Source organism: Pocillopora damicornis, chromosome 12, assembly GCF_964200805.1.
Source record: "Pocillopora damicornis chromosome 12, jaPocDami1.2, whole genome shotgun sequence".
Lineage (NCBI taxonomy): Eukaryota > Metazoa > Cnidaria > Anthozoa > Scleractinia > Pocilloporidae > Pocillopora > Pocillopora damicornis.
The window spans coordinates 12,638,748-12,653,479 of NC_142681.1; the positions used below are offsets into that span (position 1 = coordinate 12,638,748).

General features: G+C 38.9%; 3 protein-coding genes across 3 annotated transcripts; 2 read left to right on the plus strand and 1 right to left on the minus strand.

Annotated features, from left to right (window-relative positions):
- Positions 1–4,955: 4,955 nt before the first annotated feature.
- On the minus strand, positions 4,956–6,852 carry LOC113684380 (adenosine receptor A2a-like). Its single transcript, XM_027201744.2, has one exon. The coding sequence runs from the start codon at positions 6,703–6,705 to the stop codon at positions 5,842–5,844; it is 864 nt and encodes a 287-aa protein (XP_027057545.2). The 5' UTR covers positions 6,706–6,852; the 3' UTR covers positions 4,956–5,841.
- Positions 6,853–8,815: 1,963 nt separating this feature from the next.
- LOC149036543 (uncharacterized) lies at positions 8,816–11,501 on the plus strand. The gene is made up of 4 exons (XM_089189412.1): positions 8,816–10,125; positions 10,442–10,559; positions 11,021–11,134; positions 11,265–11,501. The coding sequence occupies exons 1-4, from the start codon at positions 9,778–9,780 to the stop codon at positions 11,399–11,401; spliced, it is 717 nt and encodes a 238-aa protein (XP_089045538.1). The 5' UTR covers positions 8,816–9,777; the 3' UTR covers positions 11,402–11,501.
- A 536-nt stretch (positions 11,502–12,037) lies between these two features.
- Positions 12,038–14,593, plus strand: LOC149036544 (uncharacterized). The gene has a single exon (XM_089189432.1). The coding sequence runs from the start codon at positions 12,043–12,045 to the stop codon at positions 12,502–12,504; it is 462 nt and encodes a 153-aa protein (XP_089045558.1). The 5' UTR covers positions 12,038–12,042; the 3' UTR covers positions 12,505–14,593.
- The last annotated feature ends 139 nt before the right edge of the window (positions 14,594–14,732 follow it).

Here is a 14,732-nt window from a genome sequence, read left to right on the forward strand (position 1 = left end):
TTCCGATCTATGGACTTAACACTGTTTGAAGAGCACGGCTCAGCCTGCTGAATAATCTATATCAAGCTGCCCAAGTCAGGGACGAAAGCCTTCCTAGTTATTCTATTCAGCTCTTAAATCTATTCATTGGAGTTAAAATTAAGTACAATTTTAGTTAGATCCTCAAACTTTCGTTGACAGTAGGTTCACCTTTTGGCAGGCCTAAGAGTTTCAATGACGGCGGCCGAGATCTTAGCGTAGTCTCCGACTTGAAAACAGCGAGTACGCTTTGTTGTTGTAGGAAACGGCGAAGCTGTTCGGACAGACCTTTGACATAAGGTAAAACCGCAGTACCTTTGAACTCGTTGGCGGGCTCGGCACCGTTGTTTGGTTTTTCGGTCTTGGTAAGTGTCTGCAAGAAAGAAGAAGGATAGCCATTATTTTCTCCTCGAAGATGACGCAGGGTTTTGTTACGAGACGTTTGGCGAACTCGTAAAGGCACTTAACAATACCGCGTTTTACTGATTGAGGGTGATGTGAATCATACGCTAAGTTTTGATCGGTGTGCGTGGGCTTCCTGTATACGCTGGTGGTGAGGCGGCCGTCAGGTTCTCTTAAAACTGCGGTGTTTAGGAAGGACAGTTTGTTGTCTTTCTCTGTCTCCATGGTGAAGCGGATGGAAGGCTGCTGGTTGTTTAGATGCGGTAGATCTCAGTTAGTACGACCAAAAGACGCTGTCGACCCGGCTAAACAAGATGGCGTAGTTTACAGGAGTCCCTGTGAATGCGGAAAGGTGTACATCGGAGAGACTGGAAGACCTATGCAAGACAGAATTAAGGAGCACGATCGAGATATTCGACTCGCCCGTACCGAGACCTCCGCCGTTTCAGAGCATGCCCACAACACCGGACACAAGCCACTCCGGAACGAAGTAAAGTGAAGTAAAGTTTACTGATCGTGACCCTTATTACTACGCGCGCAGGGTCAGAGGGGCAATTCACATAAGACTTCACCCTAACAACATCAACAGGGATAGTGGAATAGAAATCCCAGAGGCGTGGATGCCCACAATCAAAAAACACAACAACAGGAGAGCCGTGCGACAGCGGACCGCCGAGGGAGCAAATCACTGAGTGAACAGCAAGGATCGAAATGCACCAATCAGAGCTGTTGAAAAAAAAACAACTAATCACAGCAGGGCATCATGCTTTATAAGATCACGCATGACCAGTCGACCTCATCGCCTGAAGAAGACTAGCAGTATGCGTTCGAAACGTCGCGATTTACATCACACGTGACTACATCGTGAGACAAACGAAAATACCTAGCTTTTATTGTTATTCACCACGATGAATAACCACAGCCGTTTTCTAAAAAAGAATTACTGGAACACTCACTGGCATCTGTGTGTGTTTATACTGGGTTTATTTCTAAGATGTTGTATGGCGGAAGGGAGATTGTGACACAAAGAAAACCGTAAAAAGACGAATTTAAGAGAAATTTGAAAAACTCATGAACGTGGCTTCCTCCTATAGCCTCTTCGCTCTACTCACTTGTTTCACAGCGCGCCCCTGTGTATCCAACGGAACAAGCACAAACATATGCATCAATCTGGTCATTGCATTCCGTCGTTTAGATAGAGTATAGGATTACGGGAACATTCATTGATGTCTGTGTAAACACAATGAATTTAAGGTCAGTAAATTTGGTAATTTTTTACTTAGAGATGCAAAGAGAAACAGAATTTCATTTAAGATGATTAACACTTGAAAGTTAATCAGTCCAGTGACGACGTTGTTTGGGGTTTTAAACAACCCGTGGAAAACTTTGGGTGAGACTCCAGAAAATGTGGCAACAGAGACTGATATAACTGAAAATAAATGAATAACATTGAAGTTAGGGGCAAGAAACCTGAGGTAACAGCGTCTGACGACCATACCTGTGTCACATCGCACGCCTACGAATCCATGTAAGCTTACGGTAGCAAAATTGTTTTGGTCGCCGTTCAAGATCAAGGCTCCCACCACATGTCGTCAGCAATTGACGCCCTTAAGAGACTGGGCGCCAAAAATGCTGTGCAGGTGCAGTTACGAGAATCATTAGGGAGCTTAAGCAACCACGACGACGACGCTGGGTACGACGCCAAGTAAAAAATGAATTTATATTTTATGAGCGAAATTCACAGTTGTCTAGATCTGTTCGGTTCGTTAATGGCTCTAAAATCGTGCTCGAGCTAAATGTGCAATGGCGGCGTGTAATTCCAAATGGAAATACGAAATATTAGCCGTCGTCGTCCACGTTCCGTACAGGACGCAGAATTTGGTCATTTCACGTTGTTGTTTTGGAGAGGATGGCAAAGAAATGTACAAAGATTTATAACGCACGTGCATAGCCATTGTTCTGCTCATTAAACCTTTTGTTGGATGACGTTCTCGTTGCCGTCGTCGTCGTGGTTTGCTTAAGCTCCCTATTAGCTCTGGCAGGGTACGCAGGAGACACAAAATCATCGTGGATAACACAAAAACACGCCAGCAGGGGAAAAGGCCCTAGTGAATTTACATTAACGATTTCTTTGCCAGCAGGTAAGTTGAGACAGTTATTGCCCTTCATGCCACCTCAGTGAGTCGGAGAGGCAGAGAGAGCATCTTCCATTAAATGCCTTGTTCTGCTTTAAATTTCTGTCATCTTTCATAAGAGATAAACAAAGTGCGAGCGATGTTCTCAATTTACATAACAAAATAGTGAAATAAATGAATAAAAAAAAGGAAATGTTTGCTACAAAAACAAATTACGAAAAGGTAAATACACCTGCGCAGAATGTGCATAAGATTTTAGTGAAACCAGAGCGTCCTGGGACCCGTGCACGCCACTGAACGCAAGTTTGAGAGATCTCTTCCAGAACCGTTCACAGAACTGTGCTTTAGATTATTTTGCATATTTTAGCCATTTCAGCATTCTAATTGGAACGCGACTTAAACATTATGCGAATATGGCGAACGGTCTAATCAGGAGACAGTTAAATTAAAACTAAGGTTTAGTTTTCACATTAAGGCGCAGGGATTTGTAGGCTGAATTTTTGCCAGTAACAAAATTGAAATTAGGTGACAAACAGAATAACACTTTTTGATCATAAAAGTACTGAGCTAAAATGCATTGGAATCTTAACGTTATCTAAAATAATCAAGTCTTCTTTGATGCTTCTTTTGCCTGGCAAGTGGTTGTGAATGGTAAAAAGTCTCGCTACCTTGCTTTTCAATGAAAATTTTGGAGACCCTTCTTCAGCTGCTGCAATATCATTTCTGAAATCTTCCTTAGGTAACACTGCATACAAAGGGCTCCCCAATTTTGATAAACAGGGCATGTATATCATGTTTTGTCCTGTTGTCTTACGATTAAAAACGTAGATTTTTTACCATTTTGGTATTTTTGGGAGTGATCTCCTCGTTTGCTGATAGGTCCCGAATCATGATCTGCAGAAACTGGGGCGAAATGAGAACCTGATTTGTTTCACGAAACTGTAAAAACCACTTGATTTACTAGCTCCAAGCTGGCCAATGGGTACGTACCGAAAGTACCCTTCACTTATTTTAAATTAACTTATCTTCCCTATGAAATGAATTTTAGCGAAAACTCTTTCTTTCACACCAGGATGTCTGTGAAAATAAAGTTATCACTAATACCTTGTACGATGTAATTTTAGGAGGCTGAATTACGATCGATGACTACGAATTCATGAACGGTTGACGTACGACCTTTGGTAAAGGCTATGAGGAAGCATCATCATGATTGAGATAAACAGGGACGCAAATGATCTGGATGCACTTGATAAGTTACCAATAAAACAAAAAAAAATGGTCAACTCTAAATTCCTGGTCAGCCAATGTTGGTTTACAGCGATTGACGTGACACCATGACATTGCATTATCGATACCGTCTCTGAGTCGATCTATTCAATTCTATGAATAAACTTTCATAAACAAGTAGTTATAACTAGAATTCTGATCAGAAACTGGCATATGACATGAAAATATGACAGTACGATGTTGTTTTAAGCGAGGAAGGGCTAAACTATTCGGTAACTCTGAAGAAAGCTGATCTACCATGAAACGGAAACTTGATATCGTGCGCATAGTGATATGATATTCGAAAAATGACCTGGTTATTAAAAGTTGGCCATGTTCGGCTGAATTAGGAAACAGCACTAACGAACCAATCAAAATGCTTTCATGTCTCTTATTAACCGAGCTTGAGGTCCGTACTCTAAGTTACGGACCGATTTTTCTTATTTAAACGCAGGCAATAAATATTCGCGGAAAAAGCGAGGTTCCGTAACGTACAGTGTAGACCGAGAAAGCGAGATGGGTAAAATATTTATGATATCTCTGGGTTCAAATGGTGTGAGAAAAATTCAATTGGAACAAACTTTTAAGTATAGCGGGCCTACATTGAAAACGGTCCACTAAATTGACCAATCATAACGCATGTACCAACCGTGTTTCCTGTGTGATAAAGGAACTAAATCTGATGACACGCTGAAGTTACAGACTCATATTTTAGCTAGCTAAATAAAAAGAGAAATTTCAATTTTTGATACAATGCACTACAGTGCAGATCAAGTTGAAGTGTCAATATGCAGCAACATCATAATTTGAATCAAGACCTGAATCTGAAAAGAAATGAGACTATATGCTTTAAGAATAAGAAACCAGGTCGTGCACCCAACTGTCGAGTGAAAAACGAAATGTGGCGGGGAAATTGGATATTAAAAATCCTGAGAGACGTAACCGACCTTGGCACAACACACAAGAGGCCAGACCTTCACTGTCCACCGTCTGATATTTTCGATGATATCGCAACAGTTTTTTAAATATTTGGTTAAACCCCTCAATGGGTCAAATCAATGGTGCAAATGCTTTTCAGTGCTTTTCAAAAGATGGAAAATTTAATTCCAAAACACAGGAGTTTAGACCTTACATGTTTACAGTCCGATCCCATGTTTCGAAGCCATCAACAAGTCTTCCGATATTTTCAATTATGTCGATTTGTGAATCTACGCGAAAATGTCAATTCGACTGTGCAAATGCTCTTCAGTTTGATTTCTCTTCAAAGTTTTAACTTAAGGACTCGCAGTAGCGGTCGAACTAAGTCTAAAGTTCGCTTCTTAAATCCTCATTCTAACGGGACTACTATTTTTACGAGAGTAATTTGAAGATCCAGTAGTTAAAACAGTTATTTGCTATTGGAAATAAGCTATTTATTGGCGGCACGCTATTCTGAGAAATAACTAAATTTCGCTAAGTCGTTTTGTGAAAAAAGATCCATTGCTTAAATTCTTGAAAGTTACATCAAACAGGCTAAGGAAAATATAATATATGAGGCAACAAATGATTTTAATAATCGTATTCCTTAAATAAAAATTACTAAATCGATCCTATTAATCAAAAAGCAATTAAAGCTTTTTCTACAGTGAATAATTTACAATTTTACCGCGTTTCTTTTTTTTTACCTTTTGTATCTCTTAACTCTCGGGGTTCATTTTTAAGCCAATGTGCTACTTTACCTTTTTCTATTCTATATTTTTCTTGATGGAGCCGTTCCACCTCTTTTGCGAAAAAAAATTCTTAGACTAATCGCTTCATAAATCTCCTTTATAGCAATGATTCTGCCGTCAGTTTAACTAGTCCTCTTGAGAATCAGATTTTGCATGTCGTTAACAAATAACCTCCCTTGATCAGGAACATGAATGTTTTATCAAACAATAACTTAGGAATTAAGTTTATCGGATGATTAGAAAATGCGTTAGCAAAAAGTGCATGACTCATCATCAAGTTTCCAGTCTTTCTGCCATGTTCTTCTCCTTGACTAGCCGGTTGGATGTACGACCTGCGTTCTAATTTTAAACATCACGTTTCTCATTTCTTTCTGCCTCCAGCAATAGATCAGCGGATTAACAAGCGAATTTAACATGGCAAATGTTTGCATCAACGGTATGTTGATTGGGCATGTATTAAAAAGGCGAGTGACTGTATCGACGAGACAGAAACCAAGTGGAAGGAGGTAACCGACAACTGCACCAACTATAAACAATGTTGTCTTAAGCGCCTTGCTCTCTTTAATAAATCTTTCCACTTCTTGAGGCAGTTGCTGTGCTTTTATCTTCCTTTGGTGGCGACGTATTTCATGATACAAAATCACATAAGTGAGGGCAACGAAAAAAATACATGAACTTGTGATAAGGCTTCCGATAAACTGGAGTAATAAGTTCATTTTTAACACCGTGAAAACCCCACACATGAAAGCAGAGGACCAAATTGCTGATACTGTCATCTTCAGGTTGTCGTTAGTTATAAAGCTTTGATAGTGCATCGTAAATTTGATCGCTGCGAGCCTTTCAAAAGTAACCAACATTAAATGAAGGTGTGAAGCCATCAACAGTACAGTCGTAGAGGTCAAATAAAAAGTCATGACTGTTTGACTACCACTAAGACGGAATAATAGGAATACCCTCCACAGGATATACGATGGCTGGCAAAAAAGACCAGTCAATGCGTCAGTTACCGCTAAACAGGCAAGCAAAATGTTGCTGTTGGTTCGGAGTCGTGGTGTTGTTTTCACGGCCTTTATCACCAGCACGTTAAGCAAGAGGGTGAGGGGACAAGCGATGCCGTTAACGATGATGGTGATGATATAACTAACCTCCAGAGGGGCATTTACCGTACTAGTCATCTTTATAGAGCTGGTAAATTGAGCCCGAAAAAGTCTGATGCATATAGGTTGAATTCGATACCTAAAGTAGATTTGATGAACCCCCCGATCAACGCGTTGGATCTTGCTCGTATCTTTTTTTTTTTAGAGGCTTTTATGGACACGCTTACACTGGTGTGCATGTGTTTCCACTTGACTTTTTCTCGCGCATGATTTACAGAACTTTTCAATTATATACTTAATTTGGCTATTTATTTTGTTAACCATACTAAGTTCAAAGCCTAATCAAGATCAAATCAAGATTTTATCGTCGGCCACTTTCATGTTGAAATGCTTTCAACTGAGTCTCATATTTCGATTCATTCAAATTTAAATCTATTTCATATGAAATGATCGACCGCCACCTGCACGCTCATGTGCTTTCAGTTGACTTTTTCTCGCGGTTTAATGTGGTTGGTATTAAGAAAATATGTGTTTGGGTAGATTAGAAGAAAGATAAAATTTGCAATTAAACCAAAAGGATCTGGAATGGGCAAATATGAAGAAGATCGTCAACTAAGATGAGTTTCATGAATGGACACACTCTACTCGAATGTGCATGCGTTTCCACTTGACTTTTTCTCACGCATTACAGAACTTTCCAACTATATACCTAATATTGTTGTTTATTTTGTTCACTATGCTGAGTTCAAAGCCTAATCAAGACCAAATCAAGATTTTATCGACGACAAATTTCATGTTCAAGAATTTTTACTCAACTTTTTATCGTGGTTGTATGAATTATTTATTAAAATTTGTTCTTAATTTGGTCGGAAATCGCAAGATATAAGTTTGGGTAAATTAGAGGGATATAAAGGAGAAATGAATCTAAAAGAATTTGTATGGGCAAGTTTAGAGAAGATTTTTAACCGAGATGAATTGCGTGAATATTTAGCAAGACTCAACTCAATTCACTTATGCATTTTTTCGAGCTTTCCCTTGCCACAATTTAACAACTTCCATCATCTGAGAAATAGGTATGGCTTACGGTTGACACCGCTAATGGAGCTCAATGGTCGGTCAAAGAAAAGCTCTTCTTTGAAAGTGACAACAACCAAGAAGGTCTTTTAAAATAACCAGAGGAAAGGAAATATTTTGACGAGCATTTCCGTCGCCTTCACAGTCATGGAGAATAGAAGTAAACATTGTCAACATGCACTTTATTTTCAACGAAAAAAAGAGGCGGGAGGGACTTCACTGATAACAAGCTTTTACGTGCCCAAGCCTAAGATAACTGTACCGGTACTAATAAAGGGAGGCGTGATGTCCTACTTTCTCCGTCTGAAAATATCAATGTTCGAAGACATCGTTAATAAGTCAACTAATATGAATTGCATGAATGGACACGCTCTTCTCCGGGTGCATGCGTTTCCACTTGACTTTTTCTCACACATGAATCATAACAGTTTCCAATTGGAAGAAAATATATGTTTGAGAAGATTAGAAGAAAGATAAAAATAGCATATCAAACCGAAAGGATCTGGAATGGTCGAATGTACAGGTCAGCGGGCATCGGTCAAGATGGCCGCAAGTTTTGAAGCTCTCAGTAAAAGAGGCTAAAACTCGCATTTTTTCATCTTTGGTTAACCTTTGAACTTCTTTAATTATTACATGTCAGTATTTAAGTGTTAATATGTCTAACAAGAGAGGGAAACAAAAAAATTCTACCTACACAGACGACTTCGAAGCATTTGTCAGAGAATCGCTCGTAAAATTGAGTGAAGGCCGAGACAGGATTCTCCACGATGTAGCCACCTTAAAAGGAAAAGTCCAACTTAACGAGTCGTCCTTGAACGACATCTCAGCAAGACCCACAAAAATTAACCATAACTACGAAGAAGTCAAGGGCGAACTCCATGATGCCAACTGCAAAATCGAAGAAATTGAAAGTACCATGCAAAATCAAGCCCAACAAATTGGAGCGATGCACGAGCGATTCCTGTCTATCGAGCGCTATTCGCGTGAATACAACCTGAGGTTCCACAACATCCCGGAGTCTCCCGGGGAGGATTGCCGTCAGAAAATCGGAGATATTTTAACTGAGCAACTTAAAATGGAGCCGAAGATAGAAATGCGCATCGCGTAGGCCCAAGCATCGCCGACAAGCCGAGGGCGATAATTTGTAAGTTTGTTCACTGTCCTGAACGATTTAAAGTGCTTCAGAAGAAACGTGACCTTCAGAACATCGTCTGAAGATCGGGAGAAAAAGAAGAAGTTAAAATATGTCATGAAAGAGGCATACTAAAGTGGAAAGAAGCCACGTTTTCATCGTGGGCAATTGTATATAGGCAGAGCTTTGTTCAAAAATTCATATATGTCTTGATCATTGTCAGGTTAGTTAGTAACTATAGAGTAATACGCGAGATTGGGAAATGTTTTAAATCTCCTGAATGATTAATAACTCAAATGATCCAGACCTAGATCTTCAATGTACCCCGCTTACTCAAGCCAATATTTCTTTCATTGTTTGCTCGGTGACCTCCGGGGAGTGATTTGGATTTCTACACCTTGTTGTATAGGAAGCACCCATGTATTCCATTTTTGGAAATTTACAGCTTCAAGCACTGGTAGGAGGCCAATTAATGAGTTCAGGAGTTTTATGTTCATCTGTAGTATTATTGTAATCAAAATAGTTCTCATGATTGGAAATGATTACGGAATCTTATCGAGGCAAACACCCAGCCATTAATTATGCCATCATTGATCAATTTACAGCTTGAAGCCCTGGCGGGAGGCTGATTAATGAGTTCAAGAGTTGTGTTTTCATCCGTATTATCATTATAATCAAAATAGTAATCATAATTGGAGATGATCAAGGAATCTTATCGAGGCAAACACCCAGCCGTTAGTTCTGACATCATTGATAGCTATACAGCTTCAAGCACCGATAGGGCCAATTTAAATACATGGAAAATACTTTAAAGATGAGACCTATGGTTTAAAATGAGCTTGTAGTTCGGATGTGAAGCAACAACATTAAGACAAAGTTAAAAAATAATTTCCGGTGTTTAAACTTGTCAACCTGTTAACAGACTGAAACTGCGTATTTTACAGATGGAGACTAACAAAATTCCCGTCGCATTATTAATGCAACTAACTCTAATTGTATTTACAACGAAATGCGCCAAAAACTTCAGAAGGGATGGCGAAAAAGGGGTAAATTACGCTCATTTTGTGAAGAACCCCTTTCAAGGACTAAATACCACTGCTGTAGCCAGTTTGATGGTCATCCAACTCCGAGATTGTACATATCATTGTATCAATCATAAAGAATGTTACTCGATAAATTTCGCTCGAGTTTCTTTCGACAGAAGGCACAGATGTGAGCTGCTGAACACAGACAAGTTTCGAAGCTCGGATAAGTTAGTGTACACTGACAGCTTCGACCATTATCACATTCCGGTAAGTGCTAATGTAAGCTGTAGCCACACTGAATTGCATTTGCTTGAGTCAGACTGAGTTGACAAGGTCAAATTTTGAGCTTAAGTGAAGGACTCTACACATGTCCTTTTTCAAGGACATTCAAATCAATCAGAAAAAAGAACACATCAATTACTTTTCTTAGTCCTCTTATCGTGATAACCACAGAACAGTTGCAAAAGAGCTTAGACCTTTCTTAGATGCTCTATAAAGAAAGCCGCATATATTTGCTATGTAGAAAATTAATAATTTTTTTGTGGTTGTTTCTTTTTTGCTCAAGTTTAACTTTATTTCACAGAGCCCCTGCATGAGCAATCCTTGTCAAAATGGAGATCATTTGTGTCGCCCAATTTACAGTCAGGATGATTATCAGTGTATTTGCAAACCAGGTTTTACTGGAGAGAACTGTGATGAAGGTTTGTATTAATATTACTTTACAAGTCATCAAGATTCGATTCAATCATTTAAGATTTTCAGAAACTAATCATTTCTTTCATAGTTTAGTTAGCACAAGGTATAAAAAATGTTTTCAAAACAAGTGCATATAACTAGTGTGCGAAGGCAACATGCCTTCTTCCTCGTATAAATATCACGATAGCAATGAGAAAAAAGTCGATCCAAATAATAAGAAAACCTTTAAAATTATAATACAGGAGACTCCTCTTATCTCCGCCTGGCATGATAGCGATTGGGAAAGCACTGTGAAACTGGTGTGTGCAATAACTTACCAGGCTCTGAAAAGAAGTAATAACGACTCTTCACAATTTTATGTCCTTTCCAAGAAGGTTCGAATCAAGAGGGAAATTGTATTTCTCTTCTTTTGTTGTATTTTTGGTACCAATAATCAAACCATTTGACATATTTTCAATTTACCCAGACATAGACGAGTGCACCAGTAATCCTTGTTTACATGGAGGAACATGTATTGATCAGGTCAATAAATATGTATGTAACTGCCCGGCTGGAACCGAAGGAGACCGCTGTGAAACTAGTAAGTATTCAAATTTTAATCAATTCGATATCTCCAGACTTTTTTACCTCAGCCTCTTATTATCTTACCCAAAAAGCATGTCTCTGATACTAAATTAATTCTACAAATGCCATTCTCGCATTCGACACAGATGTCAACGAGTGCTGGAGCAACCCCTGTTTAAACGGGGCGACCTGTGTGGACCGAATCAATGGATACGTTTGCAACTGTAAGGGAGGATACACTGGTGCACACTGTGAAAGTGGCAAGTACACTTTTTCCTCATAAAAGACATTGATTTTGCTGAGGCTATAGTTAGTTTTCAAAGGAACTGCTCATATTATTTAAAAAAAAAAAAACGATTATGTTGACTCATCCTCATGTAAGATTATTTATATCAACCTCGCCCTACGTAGCAGGTGACGCCTCCATCCGATTGCCGCCGCAACTGGCTTTGTATGATTTTGGAATAATTGCTACTCAGGATTTGAATGCGGCTGCACGTCTTGAATTACTGTTTTCGCTTTTTCGAAGTAATTTTCTAGTTTTTGCTCTCGTTGAAGGAGGCTGTTTATTCGCAGTGTCTAGGGCACTTTTCACATATGAGCGTAGTGCATGACCAAACTCATCATCGACTTGTCTGTAGTTCCGAAGTGAAGCAGCACACCGCAAAATCCGAAAGTCTGTAGAGATTCGTTTCCTCTTGTGAACTCATTTTTTCCCATCTTTCTTTGTGCCAAGCTCTTAACAAAACAAATCACTATCTTTAATACCATCGTATCAATTAACAATAATATATACATACCGATATCAAACTATTAATCATAGAGGTCTTCCAATGTTCGAAATAAACCCATTTAGGTACCCTCGTGTTTTAACATATTAAACAATTACTGACGTATTTTATTGTTTTAGAGCACTGGATTAAGATGTCACCATCAACAGTTTGCTTCTCAGCCAGAGACGACAATTATGGAGCTTTCTATATTCCTACTAATGGTAGCATCATTACCTTCAAGCTCATATACAAGTACGGTCACGTAAACTGTTTCACTCCTGGATTAGGTCTTTGGTTATCCAGGTGGGGCTGTAATGGGTTAGGCCGTACTCACCCCCTGGGGGCACTTTTAACAGATTCAAGCAGAAATCGCCTTCTGCCGAAAGATCAATATCTGTTTGGAGGAAGCGACTGCGGTACGAGTCAATTGTACATGCTACCTTGGGCTGGAACCGAATCTGATGAACTCCGCTTCGATAATTTTCCTACTCCAATGCCAGTGTCAGCAAACCAGGAATATCAAATATGGTTTGAAGAGGACTTGACGGGCTGCTATGAGTTGGATAACGGTTTTGAAGAAACATGTGCTGAGGTGCACGGATTGTACGTTTGATTCAATCGGATCTTGAATCTTTATCAAACCTTACTAAAGAACCCTGGTATGAGACAATTTGTACAGTTATTATATTTTTACTTCTTTTTTTGACTTTTCAAGGAAAACGTCACAGCTCAAAATGCCTTTTGCTCTCTGAACATTTACCTCCGGCCTAAGAAATCTGTCACATGACATCGCACGTTGTTAGGCCTAGGCATAGAGGTTTATAAAAAGCTACAATCACTGTTTCCATGGATACGTTTTATTACCATGGATTGTTTTAGGGTTATGGAGACGGGGCTGTCATGAGTATTTTATCATCAGTTAGGTATGACGTCTTATATAGGGCGGTTTTGAAACTTGTTTGGTTCATTTTCAGTAGGAGATATCATATTTATTCAACGAGATATGACGGTGAACCTGAGGCTGTCTTCGAAACATTATTAAACGTGGCATGACCACACGTGCATTTTATTCTGACCTGTGCTTCATTAAGTACCAACACCATCAGACGCCCATTATTTTATCAATTTTATTCAAATCAGTAGTACTGGAAGAGGTTAGTAATGACAATAGCCACCATTAGTATCATTTTGTTGTAAAAAAACTGCCATTTTCAGTGTTAATCACATAATGCACGATGATAATGTACATATATGTATGAAAACCTCTTTTGAATATCATTCACTAACTATAACATATGTGAAAAGATTAGTTGGTAGTAAGACGGAGAGAGAACTACGTCTAGAGTCATAATGATCCACCACTTTGTTAAGATGTAAATTTTGTGTACAGCAGGTACTTTCTCGATTATTCAACTTAGTATATACTAGTCATGTAAATAGTGCTAGTTCGGAAGGCAATAGCAAATTTTTCGGTGTTCAAATTTTTTTTACTACCCAAAGGTTAATATTCGGTTAGATGTTTTTTGCCCGTTTTACGGCTAATGGCTGACCTATTGAGACCCTCAACCTTTGTATTTTGTTTACTGGTCATTTTCAATAGAAAACAAGTCAAGTTGTTATGGAACCTGATTTAGTAGACTGATCTTTAATCAAGTACCCTTTTTCATTGATTAGTTCCACTAAAACCCAGAGAACGTTAGGTAACAAACATCCAAAAGTCCGAGGCTAATATCCAAACAAAAGGTGCTAGTTATTACTGCTTGATTGGGCATGATCAAAACCAGTAGTACGTACGGACAATTTTACTGATACTAAAAGGTACATATGGTATTGTCAGATCGTAGTGACATTTCACGCAGTTCGTAATTTAGTTGATATATCACATCGACGTCTGTGAGAAACTGTAGCAATAAAAAACAGGTTGTTAAGAGAGAAAAGTGCCGTCTTCTTCGTCAAAAGCAAAGAGAATCGATACATTTTGTCTCACGTTTGTGCTATCGATATTGTTCGGCGTGGACGCATCCACTTGCGGTAAAAGCTTCAAACGAGCTGGCCAGCCCAAACTGAAACAACAATTGTTCAAAAGGTTGCATGCAAGGTCTTGGTAACGAGTCATCATCCGATTGAATTATACGTACAATCAGTGTAGCTTAGCGCATGTCCCCTCGGCCCCTTCTTATTTTTCTTATTAAGCTTATTTTCTTTGTGGAAACAATGCATGTCTTAAAGAAGACAACAGTAATTCGTGAACACAAGGTCCACAAATAGTCCTGGCCAAATGTCACAGCAAAACATCTCACACTCATTCAATTCTTCACTGTATGTGCATACATGTATGTGAAACTAACGTAAAGTTTACCGAGTAACGTACTTGGTGTATTATATGCCTTGATAAGTACACTCCTAGGGCCAGATAACCTTTAATTCCGCCAGAACAGTGGTATTTAGTTTATACGAGGGAAAATTCCTAAAATTGGCGTGTTTCAGTTTTCATTTTCCTATTTTTCCGGGAATACGTCATAGCGCGCATAATGCCTTTTACTCTCTAAACATTTATTTCCAGCTCAAGAGGGCGTGTAAATCTGTCATATCTTTAATTTATGTAACTTACAGGTTATCTCGGGTAATTGGTACATTCTTTCCTCAGCCCATTATGGAACGGAAGAAGGTCTGCAAACATACACAACTTATTTATACGGAGATTCAACTTGTACGAACGAATTGGAAATAAAAGGTTTTCGATATAGTGTTGTAACTTTGGGAATGTCTATTGTCATTTTCTCAAATATCCACACAGATTTATTATCTCTTCGGCCCACCATGGATAGAAAAAACGTTTGC